This window comes from Prinia subflava, chromosome 5 (assembly GCF_021018805.1).
Source record: "Prinia subflava isolate CZ2003 ecotype Zambia chromosome 5, Cam_Psub_1.2, whole genome shotgun sequence".
NCBI classification, from domain to species: domain Eukaryota; kingdom Metazoa; phylum Chordata; class Aves; order Passeriformes; family Cisticolidae; genus Prinia; species Prinia subflava.
Genome location: NC_086251.1, coordinates 61,727,747 through 61,741,961, shown reverse-complemented (window position 1 = coordinate 61,741,961; position 14,215 = coordinate 61,727,747). Strand labels below are relative to the sequence as shown.

The following is a 14,215-nucleotide window of genomic DNA, read 5'->3' as shown; positions in this document are numbered from 1 at the left end:
CTAAGTGTCAGTAAGAAGAGGATGTTCTTGCCCAGCAGTAAAGCTTTATATAGTAAAATAGCTCCAGTAAATTGGAAAAAGAAGCTACATTTCTTTTATTCAAAATCAACACAGTATTATATTCTGAGATTCCACAGACCTCAGTCGTTCTAATACAAACACTTAGGTAGAATTCCTGCCTGTGTCTGGCCAGTGTTATAAATTACATTCATGATTAGTTTTGATAAAATCCTTTTTGTAACTACAAGCAAGTGCCCTCACTCTCTCAGAAGCAGAACTCAAGGACAAAACTTGCAGGAGAAGCTCTGGAAAGGCTAAAGAAACAACAGGAATATTGCTGCTCTGTTCTAGGTGTGGTGCCTGTTGAGCCTGTGCAGTACCAGCAGCACTTTGAAGCCCTTGAGCTCTGTAAGGGCAGGAATGAGCCCGGTGTGTCTGAGAGCTGAGAGCTCCCGGGAGCAGCCAGGGCTGCACCAGCACAGCTCCCACCCCTGCAGCAGCACAGTCACAGCTCCTCACAGCAGGCACCCGGGCACAAAGGGCTCGTGGATTCTCCTGCCAAGTCTGAAATGCAGGGGACAGAGAGGCCAGAGTGTGACATTTCATACTGGGAGCACTGGGCTGGGGTGCTCCCGAACCGGGAGGCAATCAGGAATTACAGCAGCATGGATTTGCCTTTGTACACAAGCTGAGCCTGGAGTTCTTGGCATTACTTCCTCTCCATCAGTAGAGTAGAGGACAGACCATCCTGTACAGGCCATAACTTTCAGTAATTTAGTTTTGCACTGCGTATCCTCCTTTTATAAATCCTGGAGGACTTCAAACAACTGAGTTTTGATCTGCCACCTGGTCAGATGTTTGGGAAGTGGTACTTTGATTTCCTTGGCTTGCAGCAGTTCTTCTTGCTGTCCAAAGCTGGGAGAATGTTGCTGCAGGTCAGCTGAGGCAGGTGCTGTAGCTGAAGGAAAAGTTACACCACGTGTATTTATTTGGAATGGGAATAAAGCACACATGGAATCAAATTTCATATGGAATATGAGCTATAAAACTATTCCTACTGTAATCCTGTACTTTCCAAGCTAAGATTGTGGGGTTTTATGACTGGACTGCAACCAGAACAACTCATTCAAGAATTCCATTGGGCAAGAAAAATATCCCAGGTCACAGAAATGGAAGAGGCCAATCAGTTTGACCCAGGAACTGACAGCCTGCAGCAGTTCTCCAGCCTCACCTCCAACTTCCCTGCCTGTTCCCAGCTCAGCACTGGAGCTGCCACGGGCAGTGTGGCTCACAGGGATAAAGAACTGTGGCATGAGTTGCACTGTGAGGCTGGATCTGGGCATTTGGAAGTTGTCTGGAAAAGCCAGAGCAGCAGGGAGACATTTGCCTGGCAGCTCCAGCTGCAGAAACACCCAGTGTGTGGGGTAATGCATGGAACTGAGCATGGGATCCTGTCCCATCAGCAGCTACAAACAGAAGTGCTGTTTATTCCATCCCATAATTCAGGACTGAAAAGCACCAGAGTATCCAAAGTGAAACCAGCCACATGAGTGTGTCCAGTTTGTTCAGCCCTCCTGCTGCTCCCTGTCAGGAACGCACATTCCTGGATGAGCCTTATCGTGCACAGGGCTGTGCTGTTTATCCCCAGTGCCCCATGGAGCCGCAGTGCAAAATCCAGTTTGTACGGAGTTACTCTTTAGCCAGGGGCTTTGTTTTCTCCTCAGGATAGCACCAAGAGCAGCCCAACACCCTCACGTGCCAGCACAGCCCACCCTGGGAGCCAACAGAGGAACAGCCCCACACCCCTGCAGGTGTTTATATATCGGGAAAAGATTCCGGTTTCATTCTTTGTTTCACTTATAAGGAAAAGAACCAGAAACTTCCTTATGGCTCTTCTCACCATAATTGGCCCAGTGCCAGCACAAAGGCACCTGCTGGTCCCTTGAGCTGTCCCTCAAGGAATGTGGCTGTTTTCTGTTGGGCAGCAAACCAGAAACCCCTCCTGGAGCATTGAATACTTCAGAGAGAGCATGGAGTCTCTGGGCGCATTTTCAGGGTGTCTTAGCAGGGACCTCCCTGCACCTTGCACAGCTTTTATTCTTTTGTTCTGTATAATTTGTTATTTTCTCTTTAATGAAAACCTTTTTGCTTTTCCAAACACCTCCCATCAGGTCTCGCTGATTTTCCTGAGCCCTTTCTGAGAGGCTGCTGGCAACCTCAGAGTGTGAGGAACATTCACGGGGCTAAAAACACTCTGGGCTCACACAGAAACGCATCACAGCCCCTCCTGAGGCACGGATATTAAATGCCATGGAAAGCTCACCCCTGGCATGTGCTTCCGAGTCAGCCTGGCTGCCTTCCGAGGGCTCTTCTCATGTTCCCTGCCCAGCTCTGCAGCCTCCCTGAAGCTGTCGAAGTAGGGGTGCTGCAGCAGCTGCTCACAGCTCTGCCTCTCCGCAGGGTCCATCCGCAGGCAGCCCTGACAGAAGAGAAGGATCTCACAAAGCTCTCCTTGCACAGCCCTGCACCATCCCAGCTGCTCCCCACAGCCCACAGTATTCCCACAGGTACACGTGGGAATAATTTTTTAATGGATTCTAAGAGTGGCTTTTCAGAGTCAGCACGAAGCTTGAGGAGCAGCTAATTATCCAACAATTACAAAGATTAATCATGGAACGGTTTGGGTTGGAAGGGGCCCTAAAGGCCATCTTGTTCCAACCCCTGCCCTGGGCAGGGACATTTCCACTAGCCCAGGTTGCTCTGAGCCCTGTCCAGCCTGGCCTTGGACACTTCCAGGGATGGGGTCTCCACAATTGTAGCAGGAATTGTGGCTCAAGGACCAGGCGCAATCACACGGGGCAGCAAACCAGGTCCATTTTGCAAGGAATCTCTGATAACTCAGTCCCAGACTCACACCAGATGATTTGTTTATCCCAGTGCAAGCCTCCTCCACAAGCTGGAGTCTCCTTACCTTCATGAGAGCCAGTGCAGAGTATGAAATATTGGGGAATTTTATTTCCAATGGTTCCTGCAGGGAACAAAACCAGTGAATGTTCATTAGCAAACTTTCCATTCATCAGTCACCAAGACCCAGCTTTCCACAGGAACAGGACCTGTTCCTCACAAAGTGCCTCCCTCACTCTGTGGCTCAGAGGCCTGGCAGCACTGAGGATGTGCCACCAGAAATGGGGGAAGCAGCAGAGATTAAACATTTTGGACTGCTTTTACACAGGCTGTAAGCTGAAATGTCATGAGAGGTTCACCCACCTCCAAGAAATATTCTGGTGCCCACTGGCAAAGTAGAGGACAAAGTTTTTGGATAGGGAAAAACGCTGCACAGGAAAGGACTGGGCAGGGAGGGGAAGGGAGGGAAGGTTAGCTGGAGGCAGTTCTTACCATGCTCTGTGGGTCTGGAATTCTTACCCCACTGAAGAACTGGTTGGTGCTGAACACTTGCTGGTGCCTGGGAATGAGATCCCCTTCAAGCAAGAATAAAAAAAAATAAAATAAAAAGGAATCATTTGCTTAATTTTACAGTGCCTGTATTGAACATGGTTGTATCCTCTAACAAGCCTGATGCCATCCAGGACAACATCTGAAGAGGTGGAACATCACCAAGTGAGCCAAGGCAAAGTTCTTTTGTGACAATTAACGCCCATTTTGGCCATCAGTGATCCCACACCCGTGTGACTGCTGAAGGAAAGGCAGGGCCCCGAGGGTTCCAGCTCCAGGGAAATTCAACTCCTTTTGGGTGAAATTCTCTTTGGACACTCTGAGGGTGCTGTACAGGAAAGAGCTGGAGCACAGCCCCACCTGAACCTGCTGCAGCGTTTTTTGAAGCTTAGAGCACCCCAGAGAGAGGAAAATGTTCAAATCAAATCCACAGCAAAGGAGCCAGAACAATGCCAACCCCGTAAAGGCACAGCTTCAGTCAGGGAGCTTTGCTGTGTGAACACTGCCTCACTCCAGCACCTGGACCCAGCAATCAATGGGAATCTCCTCTGCCTGAAACCCTATCATTAAAAACATAATAACTGCTTTACACTGGCATTAATGAATTCTGGAGGATGAAGCAGTCAGTGATGAACTGTTTTTCTAGCTAAGGAGCTTATCTGTTTAAAGCCATTAGTCACCTTTGCAGTTTTATAAACTGCTCAGTTAAAATTACAACTCTCTGTTCATTCCAACAAATTTCAAAGAAAGTGGGACGTTGTTCGTTGTCACTCAAGAAATCAGATGTTACACACCAAAACTGAAAAGAATCAATGGGACTGGATTAGTTTAAGTGTTATGGGGGATAATGGCTCTTTTATTTAACAAATAAATAGGGAGTGGCTCCTAAACTCATTGATGAACAACAAGAAACCTGTGGAACAGACGAGCTGTGATGTTCACACTCCCCTTCCCAGGCAAACAGCCATCAACAAGCCCTGACAGCACTTCTGAGACCTCCAAAGCTGGGACGAATCAAATCCAGCTCTTCACAGACCACTTTGCTTGGTACCAAATCCTGAAAAACACCTGAATCTTTTAAACCTTTATGCAAAACATTCCTGGGCCTTTCTCATACAGGCACCTCGTGGTTTTGTCTGTGTGGAGACAGCTGAGGTTGCTGTGCTTTTCCACCCCCAGCAGGCACCCCAAGGGTCCAGGAGGGGCATCCAGCGGTCACCAAACACATCGCACATCTTCCCAAAGTGCCCTGCAGCAGAGTTCTCTGCTAAGGAGAGTGGAGGGAGGGTTCCTGCAGTCTGCAGGCAATGACCCCGGTTCTCAGCCTGCTCCACTGGGAGCCTGTTAGCACACGTACATCATGCCAGGAAAACCCAGCTCCTTCTGAAGGACAGCAACCCCTCAAACAAACCAGCGCCTCCCAAAGGGAGAGGTCTGCCGGGTGAATTCCCCGCTGGCTACTCCCCATTCCCAGCATTATCCTTCCTGGGCAAGGTGCGGCGCTGCGGGGACAGCAGGGGACAGCGCAGGGGACAGGACAGGGGACACTCACTCACCCAGCGTTGTGCGGATCAGGTACAGCTGGTCCGCGTCCGACTTGCCGGGCCACAGGGGCAGCCCCGAGAGCAGCTCGGCGAACACGCAGCCGATGGCCCACACGTCCACGGGCGGGCCGTAGTGCGCGTCCCCCACCAGCAGCTCCGGGGCGCGGTACCACCGCGTGGCCACGTACTCCGTGTAGCAGGCACCGGGACCGGCTGCGGCGGGACGGGACAGAGACACCGACACGAACAGGTCAGAGCGATGCACAGGATAATTTGTTACATCTTGGGGCACCGCCTGGGCAGGCCAGAGCCGCTGGAGCAGGATGAGTCACTGGCCACCAGCAAAACCCAACTTTGGAAACACTCAGGATCTGGTAAAAAGCAAGACCGTGTTTTCCTCCAAATGAAAATGTGCACAACTCCACAGCAGGGCCCTGCAGCAGCCAGTTCTCAGAGCCCATGTGATTTGTCTGAAGAGGAGCTAAAAAAAGCAAATTAGGGGGTTTATTTACAGCGGAAAATGTGAAGCCATTGTTTGCAGAGGCAGCCAGAGGGGCCCTTCCTGCCAGGGAGCTCCAGCTGTGTCTCCAGCACCGCATAAACAACGCCTGGGCAGCTCCGAGGCGCCCAAGGCCACTTCCATCCCCCAATGCCAGCACCCCCAGCGGCTCGGCCGGCCCAGCGGGGAGCTCAGGCTGTTTCCAGAGGTCACCGCGGTGTCTGCGCTCCCTCCCTGCAAGGTTTAGGAATCCCTGCCCAGCCTTCGGCAGAGCTGCCCTGGGAAAACACACAGCCTTTTCTATAGGATGAGTTGCAGTGCGTCAGACACGGGCAAGGGAGGGCTGGAATGGCTCATCCCACACTCTGAGTACATCAAGAGTCAGCACTCACTCAGTGTTCGAGCAAATCCAAAGTCACAGAGTTTGATGACCGAGTGCTTTGTGATCAGGATGTTCTCTGGCTTTACATCCCGGTGGATGCACTGCAAGAAGAAAAAAAAAAGGCAAGGTTAGAAGTATTTAGGCTGTTCCTCAGATAAATTTACCCACACTGTGCCAGGCATTATTCCTGCAGAAAGGGAAGATTTCTGAGCAGGAAGGATTTCTGAGCAGCAGGACAATGACCTGTCCATGGCCCACCTTTGGGGAGGGGCACTGCAGGCTCCCAGCTCTGTGTCCCTGCACAACTCGGAGCCAGCTCCCGGAACCCCGGGGAAGTTCCTGCCCAATGATTCTGCAGACAAAGCTCTGCAGGAGCTCTGCTGGGACACATCCCGAGCTGTGTCCAGCTGTGGGACCCTCCACAGAGAGAAGATGTGACTCCACTGGATTTAAGGGACTGGGGTGTCTGACATGCGAGGAGAGGATGGGGGAGCTGGGAGCATCAAGAAAAGGCTGCAGGTGAAACTCTTCAAAGTGCATTAAATACCTGATGGGAAGGAGAAAAGGAGACTGGGCCAGGCTGTTCTTGGTGGTGCAGTGAAAGGACAGGGACCACGGGCACAAATAGAACAGTCAGGAAATTCCATTTGCACCTAACCAATTTATTTTATCTTTTTTTACTGAGAGCCTGGCCAGACACCAAAGCAGATTGTCCAGAGAGTTTGTGAAGCCTCCAGCCTTGGAGATACTGAAATCCTGACTGGAAAAGTTTCTGAACAGCCTGTTCTAGCTGATCCAGCTTGACTGGAAGGGTTGGATGAGAAAATCTCCAGAGGTCCCTTCCAACATCAGCAATTCTTTGACTCTTTAGAGGTGACCTTGTCCTTCACCACAACTGAATTTGGGCTTGGCAAAGAACTCCTGCTGATCAAACTCACAAAGCCCTTTATTTCTTTTGCTCTACTCAGCTCACTGGGGTCTCACTCACGTTGTCCCTCTCCCATCATCACCTCAGAGCAAACACCTTGGACTTTCCTTGCCAAGCTGGTAGTAAAGTGTTGTGTCTCCTCCTGAGGACTGAAATGCTGCTTGTTAAACCACTGGAGTTCCAAAAAGGGCAGCTGCATAAAACCTCATTACCTGTGATCTACAGCAGGTCAGGCTGCAGCATCTCATTGTTCCCTCTGCTCTCAAACTCCATTAAATCTTCCAGACTGAGCAGGGGAACGGAAAAAAGACGCAAACCAACAAATCTTGGAAGCAGCAGAGACCTGTGGCCAAGTTCCTGTGGCTCAACTGGACATAATTCTCTCAGCAAAGACAAAACACCCATTCCAGGGCCAGCCTCTGCCCCACTCTTAAATCTCAAATGTCATCACATGAACAAAAACAAAGACAAAAATTTAGAAACTAGAAAATTTAGAGATCTGACAAAAATTAGAGCTAAGTTCGCCTAAAGAGCTTCTCCAAAAGGCTCCTTCTCCTTCCCTGCTTCTTAAAATGTTCCCACTGAAGTATCTGTCAGGCACACAGCTCCTGTCTCCCTCCAGAGAGCAGAGGAGGGAGTAAAATGGGTTTATTGTGTCTAAGTTGTGAAATCTCTTCACTGGTGCCACGATTCAGCCCCCTGGCAGTGAGCTGGAGGAGTTTCTGTGAAACCAGCAGCAGTCTGCTCAGGTCCCAGCTGATGGGCTGCTAAGGAGGTTCCTGAAGGCCACAGCAGTGCAGGGCACAGGGAATCACACAGGGATCATTCCCATTCCTCCTGGAAGCTCCTCTAAGGGCATTAGAGCAAATCATTCCCTGACAGCCAAGCCAAGGGGCCCGTGTGGTAGGGAAGGCAGCTGCTGTGGGTGTACACCAATATTTCACATGTGTTTCCTGCTGAAAACAGGAGATTCCATCTGACTCCATCCCATGAAAGCTCTGGAATCAGGAAAATGCCAACAGAGCCCCCTCTCTCCTCCAAGGCCATGTTCCAACATTCATTAGTGCAGGTCAGGGGACTCACATTGTGTTTGTGGCAGAAGTTCACAGCCTGAAGGGTCTGCCAGGTTATGCTCTTCACCAGGTACTCTGGCAGCCTGTTGGAAAAAACACACTTTTATTTTGGCCATTCATAAGAAATTCACTATTTCAGGGAAAATGAGTGCTGACATTGCACAGGGATCTCTGAGCAAAACCAGCAGGGAAGTCAGGAAACACTTCCAAAGCCAGTCAGTGCAACAAGACACAACAAGCCACGAGGATTTCTGTCTGGTGCCACTGTCACAGCCAGCATGGGCTGCCACTGTGACCACAAAGCAAAGTGAGTCCCTGTCAGATCCCATCCTATGGCTGGGTTCAGCATCCACCACTCCTGGCAATCCTGGAATGCCAGCAGGAATTTCTGCCCCAGCAGCTCTCAGGGCTGGAACTGCTGGAGGATCCATGGAACAGACACAAGGAATGCTGCCGTGGCACTGATTGTCCAGAGTGGACAGGTGAAAAATGGGCTGTGGAGGGGTGCTCAGACAAGAGTATAAAGCTCTGCTTTGCTTTGGATCCCCCTCCTTCCCTCCCACAGCCAGCAAACACTTTCCAGCCCTCTCCTTTCTTTCAGTCACTGGGCAACAGTTCTTGAACTTCCTTGGTTGTCTGTAATGATCTTCAACAGCCCCAGGAAAGGCAGAAGTGACAATCTTGGCATTTTCCAACTCAAATACAATTATTTTATTTCACATGTTTAATGCTCAAAAGCTTCTGATTCATAATAAAGAAAAAAACCTACCCCATAATAAACCAAATCAATGTAAGCCTGAGTTTTTCTTTCAAGCTTGGCTGTGCTGACAGTGGGTCAGTGACACTCTGCTGACCCTGTGAGTAGAGATTCCTTCCAGAAACATCCCAGAATGATGAGGGTGCTGTTCTGACAGCTTGAAAAGGGGATGGAGTTGGTCAAATGAGCTGGAAACAGCACATGCCCACCCATCTTAACCTGACCACAAAAGACCTGACCACCTGCCCTAGCAAAGCTGAAAAGCAAAGCTGAAAAGCAAAGCTGAAAAGCAAAGTATGCAGCCAGCTGTTACATGTCCCTTCAGACTGGAGCTGTTCTGATGAACAGGCAGCAAACGGGAAGCATTTCCTTTCGAGAGAGTTATCCATCCCCTCTTCAGATTCCAGAACAGGTTCAAAGGGGGGTGGCAGCAGCTCACAAAGCCAGGGGCTCTCAGCAGCTCCATCCTCCTGCTGCTCCTCACCAGGGAGAAAGGCAGAAAGTATCAAGCTCTTGTTTACTCAGTCCCCCATCAGTCTCCTGCAGGCAATTCACAGCCCCAGGCTTGTGAAATGATTCGTGCACTTCTGCTTAGCGTTTCCACAGCGCCAAGGCACGCTGGATAATCAGGGACAGTGGGAGTGGCGTTTACAAGGTGTCAGAACAGACCCTGTGTGCAGCTCACACTTGGTACAAGCACCTGTTTGAAGAGAAGCTTCTGCAGAGAGGTGCAGGCACGGCTGCTGGGAACCCTTCCTCACTCTGGAGGGCTGAAAGTGTTCAAGTGTAGATGTGGCACTTTGTGGTGAACATGGCAGGGCTGCATGAACAGTTGGACTCGATGCTCTCAGAAGGCTTTTCCAGCCTAAATGATTCTGCAAGTCCCTGATTCTGTACTGGGGTGCCCAGTGCCCCTGCCCTGTGCCCACAGCGATGGGAGCAGTGGAAGCAGCAGGGCACGAGCTGCTCCCAAGCCCTGGGGCTCGCTGCTCTCCCAAAAGCTCAGCCCGGCGCTCCCGCCCCCGTGCGGGAACGCGGCATTCCTGTGTCACAGCAACAGAGACAGCGCCCGGCACCGGCTGAGAAACCTCTGCTGTAATGAACCAAATTCCTGTGAGAAATGCACATTATATAGCCCTGCGCAGATATTTACTGTGTGTGTTATGCTAGGTTGGAAAGTTAGGCTGTGTTAACTTTGGAATAGTATAGTGAATGGAGTTTTGTAATTAAAATTAAGCTCTAGTAGTTAAAATAGAAGCTATGTGTGGGAGATATTCTTTTTATTAGCTCGGGAGAAGGAGAAGATAACCAGGGGGTTCTTCGCACAGAGATAACAATTACAGAAATTAAAAATAACAGTTACAGAAAGCTCTAAATTTCCAGAGGAGAAGGATTTATGGCGTTCCTTATCTACAGAAACGAACCTCTTCAAGCCTCACTTAGAGGCGCCTGGGGATTCACAGAAAACTTTTGACAAGTACCAGACGGATTTCTTGTTTTAAATAAAATATATGCACAATCATTAAGTGTTTTGTATATGCAATAGATTACTCCTCTTAAGGAGTGAATTTTCTCTTAACGGGGTCATTTTCCTGGCTCACTTTTATTCAGGAAGAGGTACCCAGACCGGGCTGTAACTCTTCACTATTATTATCTCATAAATTGTCCTACTCTAAATTGTTTAACTTTTATTATTGTATTTCTATTTTTTTAGAACCATTTTTATTAAATTTCCAAAATCCCCAAAGCAAGTGATTGGCGTTGATGACATTCCTCTGCAGAGGCCCAGGGCAGGGGCACTCACCCGCGGGGGTGCCTGTCCAGCTCGTGCAGCACCGTGTGCTCGCAGTACTCGAACACCAGGTGCAGCCGCCGCTTCCTCCGGAACACCTCCAGCAGGTTCACCAGGTTGGGGTGTTTGAGTTGCTGCAACACACAGGGGGTGGGCTGGTCAGGAGCTGCACAGCGTGAGGCTCTGGGGGACAGATTGTTCCTGCAGGGTCACAATTCCTTCAGCTGAGCTCTTTCTACGAGCACAGCTCAGCTGCAGCTCAGCCTCTGTGGGCTGGCACTGGGAGCTGACCTAAAGGGGTGCGCAGCAAGCTCTCCCCCAGTGTTCCATCCAACCCTGCCCTCTGGCAGGGGGAAGCCATTCCCCCTTGTCCTTGGATATTGGGAAGGAATTCCTGGCTGGGAGGGTGGGGAGTGTCCAGAGCAGCTGTGGCTGCCCCTGGATCCCTGGCAGTGTCCAAGGCCAGGCTGGACAGAGCTTGGAGCAGCCAGGGAGAGTGGAAGGTGTGACCATGGCAGGGGTGGAATGGGATGGGCTTTGGAATCCCTTCCAACCCAAACCATTCTAGAATTTTATGGCTTCAACGCTCTGCAAACTCCCCCTCCACATCCCTTGGCTCCTGGCCACCAAAATCCCTTTGTCTGCAAGATGTTTATTGGGCAGCAAAATGATTTATCAGGCCATCATTTTCTACTGATGAAACACAATCTCACTCCATCTCTGACAAACAGGAGCTGCCTAAGCCAGGAAGTGCCTCAACAAACAAACACACAAACTGTTACTATTTGCAGACAAAAAGCTGAAAAGAGTCAAGCAGGTCTGCACTTGTTAAAGTCAACATAGCCCCAACACAGATCCTGCTGTGCCTGGCTGGGGTGGCTTTGGATCTTTAAGGATGATGCAGTTCCCAGCTGCTTTACCAGGGACTTCTGCCATGATTATTTTTCTTTTCAGATGTTTAATATTACTTAAATATTAATGTAAATCTAGCATTGTTTACTGAAATCATATAGCTACATGTCCTGTGTTTATTTTGGACAGGGGAAAAACTTAGGCTGCTTCTCCCCAAAAGCTAACTGAAAAATAATTACGCTTTTTCCTAGAGGATTGTTTTCCTAGGATAGCAGGTGTACAAATCATGAGCACCTTGGAAAAAGTGAGAAGGGGACGCTTCCCATTTCTTGGAACATAAAGCTGAGGGTAATGTGTGCCATCACCCAGCAGCAAGTTTGTAACAAAGGATTTTATTTCTTTTCCACACAACACATTCCTAAAGCCCCAGGAAACTATGGAGACCAAATGAACACACGAGTTCCAAAGAGATGGGACAGAGCCCCAAGAGTCTGCAGAAGCAACAGGCACAGCCTTTGGCTGCAGAATCCTTGCCCAGAAGTGGGAGTATGAAAGGAAACCTTACCCCATCCTCTCCCCCTTTCTCCCGGGGCTCTCCTCATTTCTGCCTGCTGGACAGACCTGGGGTGTGCCTCACTGCAATGCTCCCGTGCTTTTATTTCATCGGGAAATAAAGCCAGAGGCTGAAGGAGTAACCCATGAGGGTGAGCTCTCACAGAGGGGTCAGGAAAGGACCAGCAAAGACAAGGCTCACTGCTGTCGGTTCTGCTGTGAGAATTCCATGTGGAATATGGACCCTGCACAGCCCCTAGCGATCCACAGCTGGATCCTGCACAACCAGGGGCTCAGAAAGGGCATTTTAAGGAGCAGCCAGGGCAGATTATCAATTGTGGGGCAGGGAGAGCTGTGTCTCCTGGCTGTTCCCCTTCTCACGCTGTCTAGCCTCACTTTTTGCCGGTGTGTTTTATACTGGCTCCAGCTGTTCTGGGGGATCTCCCGGACTCACAGGGGTCTGTGACACACCCCAAGGGCAGAGCTGTGCCCACGCCGCCCAGGACATCTCTGCTCCATGGGGGCCAGAGCCTGGGCCCGTCCCTCTGTGCAGGGCACACCGCGGGCACCCGGCGGCTGCTCACGGCCGTGTCTCAGCTCCCTCCTGCTCCTGCCTGGGCTGGGCAGGGTCTCCGGGCATCGCCATCCCCGGGGAAGCGGATCGGACATTCCCTGGCACTGGCTTTCTCCCAGAGGAACTGACTGACCTGGGCACTTCATGGTGCTCCTTCACACCCGCCTCTTTGCTTCCCCCCTCACGACACCGCAGCACCCCACAGATGCCCTCATGCCTCGTCTCTGCATGGCTGCCCTCACACCGTCCCCTCACGACGCGCTGTCCCCTCACTGCTGTCCTCACACCTCGCAGCCTCACGCTGTCCCCTCACTGCTGTCCTCACACCTCGCAGCCTCACGCTGTCCCTTCACTGCTGTCCTCACACTTGCAGCCTCACGACATCCCCTCATGGATGTCCTCGCACGCTGTCCCCTCACGGCCGTCCCCGGCAGCTCCCTGAGGGCTCGCCATGGCAGCGGGCTCCGTCCCGCCGCCGCCGCCCACCTTGAGCATGCGGATCTCCCTCAGGGCGATCTTCCGGATCACCGGGTCCTCCTCGGACTCCAGGAACTTCTTGATGGCCACAATCTGACCCGTGTCCTTGTTGCGGCACTTGAAGACGACGCCGTAGGAGCCCTGCCCGACCTTGCCCAGCTTCTCGTAGCGCTCCATGGCCGGGCGGCCCCGCCGCGCTCCGCCGCCGCCTCAGCGGGAGCCGGGGCGGGCCCCGGGCGGGGGAGTCTCCCCGGCGGGGACGGCCCCAGGAACCGCCCCGGGAACACCGCCAGGGCCGGGCGGGCCCCGGGGGAAGGGAGGGAGAGCGGGGGATCCCCGTGGCCGCTGCCAGAGCCACACGCTGACTCCGCGCCCCACGATCCCGTCCGGGCTTCATGCCGCATTCACGGAGTCACAGAACCGCTCATGGGCGGGTTGGAAGGGACCTCAAGGACCATGCAGCTCCAGCACTCCTGCCGTGATCGTGTGGTTTTTGCCCCTCTCTGCCTTTCCAGAGGATCGCTATGTTTGACTCCGTTTTCCTGCAGGGTTGGAAGAGGGAACAGCCTTCCACAGCCTCAAGCAGCACCTGCAGTTCCCCCTGGCACCTGGAGGTTTCCCTGGGACATCTTCCCATTGTACGGTTCCAGTGTGTCAGGACTGTCACTGAATGGGCTCCTGCCAGCAGCCAGACTCTTCCTTTAGGTCGAGCTTTTCATCCCTGACCATCCTGTTCTCTTTCCTGGTGCACCCGTCTGGGTCCCTGGATCCTCATCCCCTGAGCAAGGTGGCCTTTTGTGGTGGTAAATGCTTTCAGTATTAGACCTGAATGTAAGTGTGGGCACCCCACTCCATCTCTCCATCTCAGGCCTCCTCCCTCCCCAAACCCTTCCCGAGGTGCTTCCCAACTCAGAACAAATATCCACTGATTATTTTTCTTCCCAAGCCAAATTCATCAGGGATGTGCAGTCCTCACACTCCACCTGCCAAGACTGACCCCCAGAGATACCGATCTCCCGCAGAGGAGGAATATTGCTGTGTATTTATTTATAAATGTAACTGCTGGTAACTGGCAGTTCTTTGTGTTGTCCAAAGGCACATTCAGGACATTTTTTTCAACCTCCTTTTCCCTCTACCTCAGCAGATCCCTGAAGATCTGGGATACAGGTACAGCACCTGAAGCACCTGCAGCAAACAGGCCAAGTGTGAGGACAAGGTGTAAACTGCTCTAGATCCTGCTGAGGCCGAGCCGGGTGTTCTCCCTCTCTGAGCAGCCTTCAAAGCCCACCAGCCCCTGCTCTCTTCCCAGGCACAAGGCAGCCAGCCTCTGCT

The 14,215-nt window shown here is 51.6% G+C and overlaps 1 protein-coding gene across 2 annotated transcripts; it reads right to left on the bottom strand.

Moving 5' to 3' along the window:
• Positions 1–71: 71 nt before the first annotated feature.
• On the bottom strand, positions 72–13,139 carry CDKL1 (cyclin dependent kinase like 1). 2 transcript variants are annotated; one of them, XM_063399730.1, is made up of 9 exons: positions 12,893–13,139; positions 10,441–10,562; positions 7,890–7,962; positions 5,889–5,979; positions 5,010–5,210; positions 3,424–3,479; positions 2,972–3,028; positions 2,324–2,479; positions 72–958 (listed from the first exon to the last, which is right to left on the bottom strand). In XM_063399730.1, exons 1-9 carry the CDS (start codon positions 13,058–13,060, stop codon positions 851–853), a joined length of 1,032 nt encoding a protein of 343 aa, XP_063255800.1. In that variant the 5' UTR covers positions 13,061–13,139; the 3' UTR covers positions 72–850. The 2 variants fall into 2 exon arrangements, with proteins under 2 accessions (XP_063255800.1, XP_063255799.1); XM_063399729.1 differs by having other exon boundaries at positions 3,397–3,479; positions 12,893–13,138.
• Positions 13,140–14,215: the final 1,076 nt, after the last annotated feature.

Coding starts and splice junctions, on each gene's coding strand:
- CDKL1 (XM_063399729.1), bottom strand. CDS start 13,060: ATGGAGCGCTACGAGAAGCTGGGCAAGGTCGGGCAGGGCTCCTACGGC. Junction 2,480..2,971: donor CTGCACTGGCTCTCATGAAG/GTAAGGAGACTC, acceptor CTCTTCTGTCAG/GGCTGCCTGCGGATGGACCC. Junction 959..2,323: donor CTCGGAAGCACATGCCAGGG/GTGAGCTTTCCA, acceptor CTTTTCCTTCAG/CTACAGCACCTGCCTCAGCT.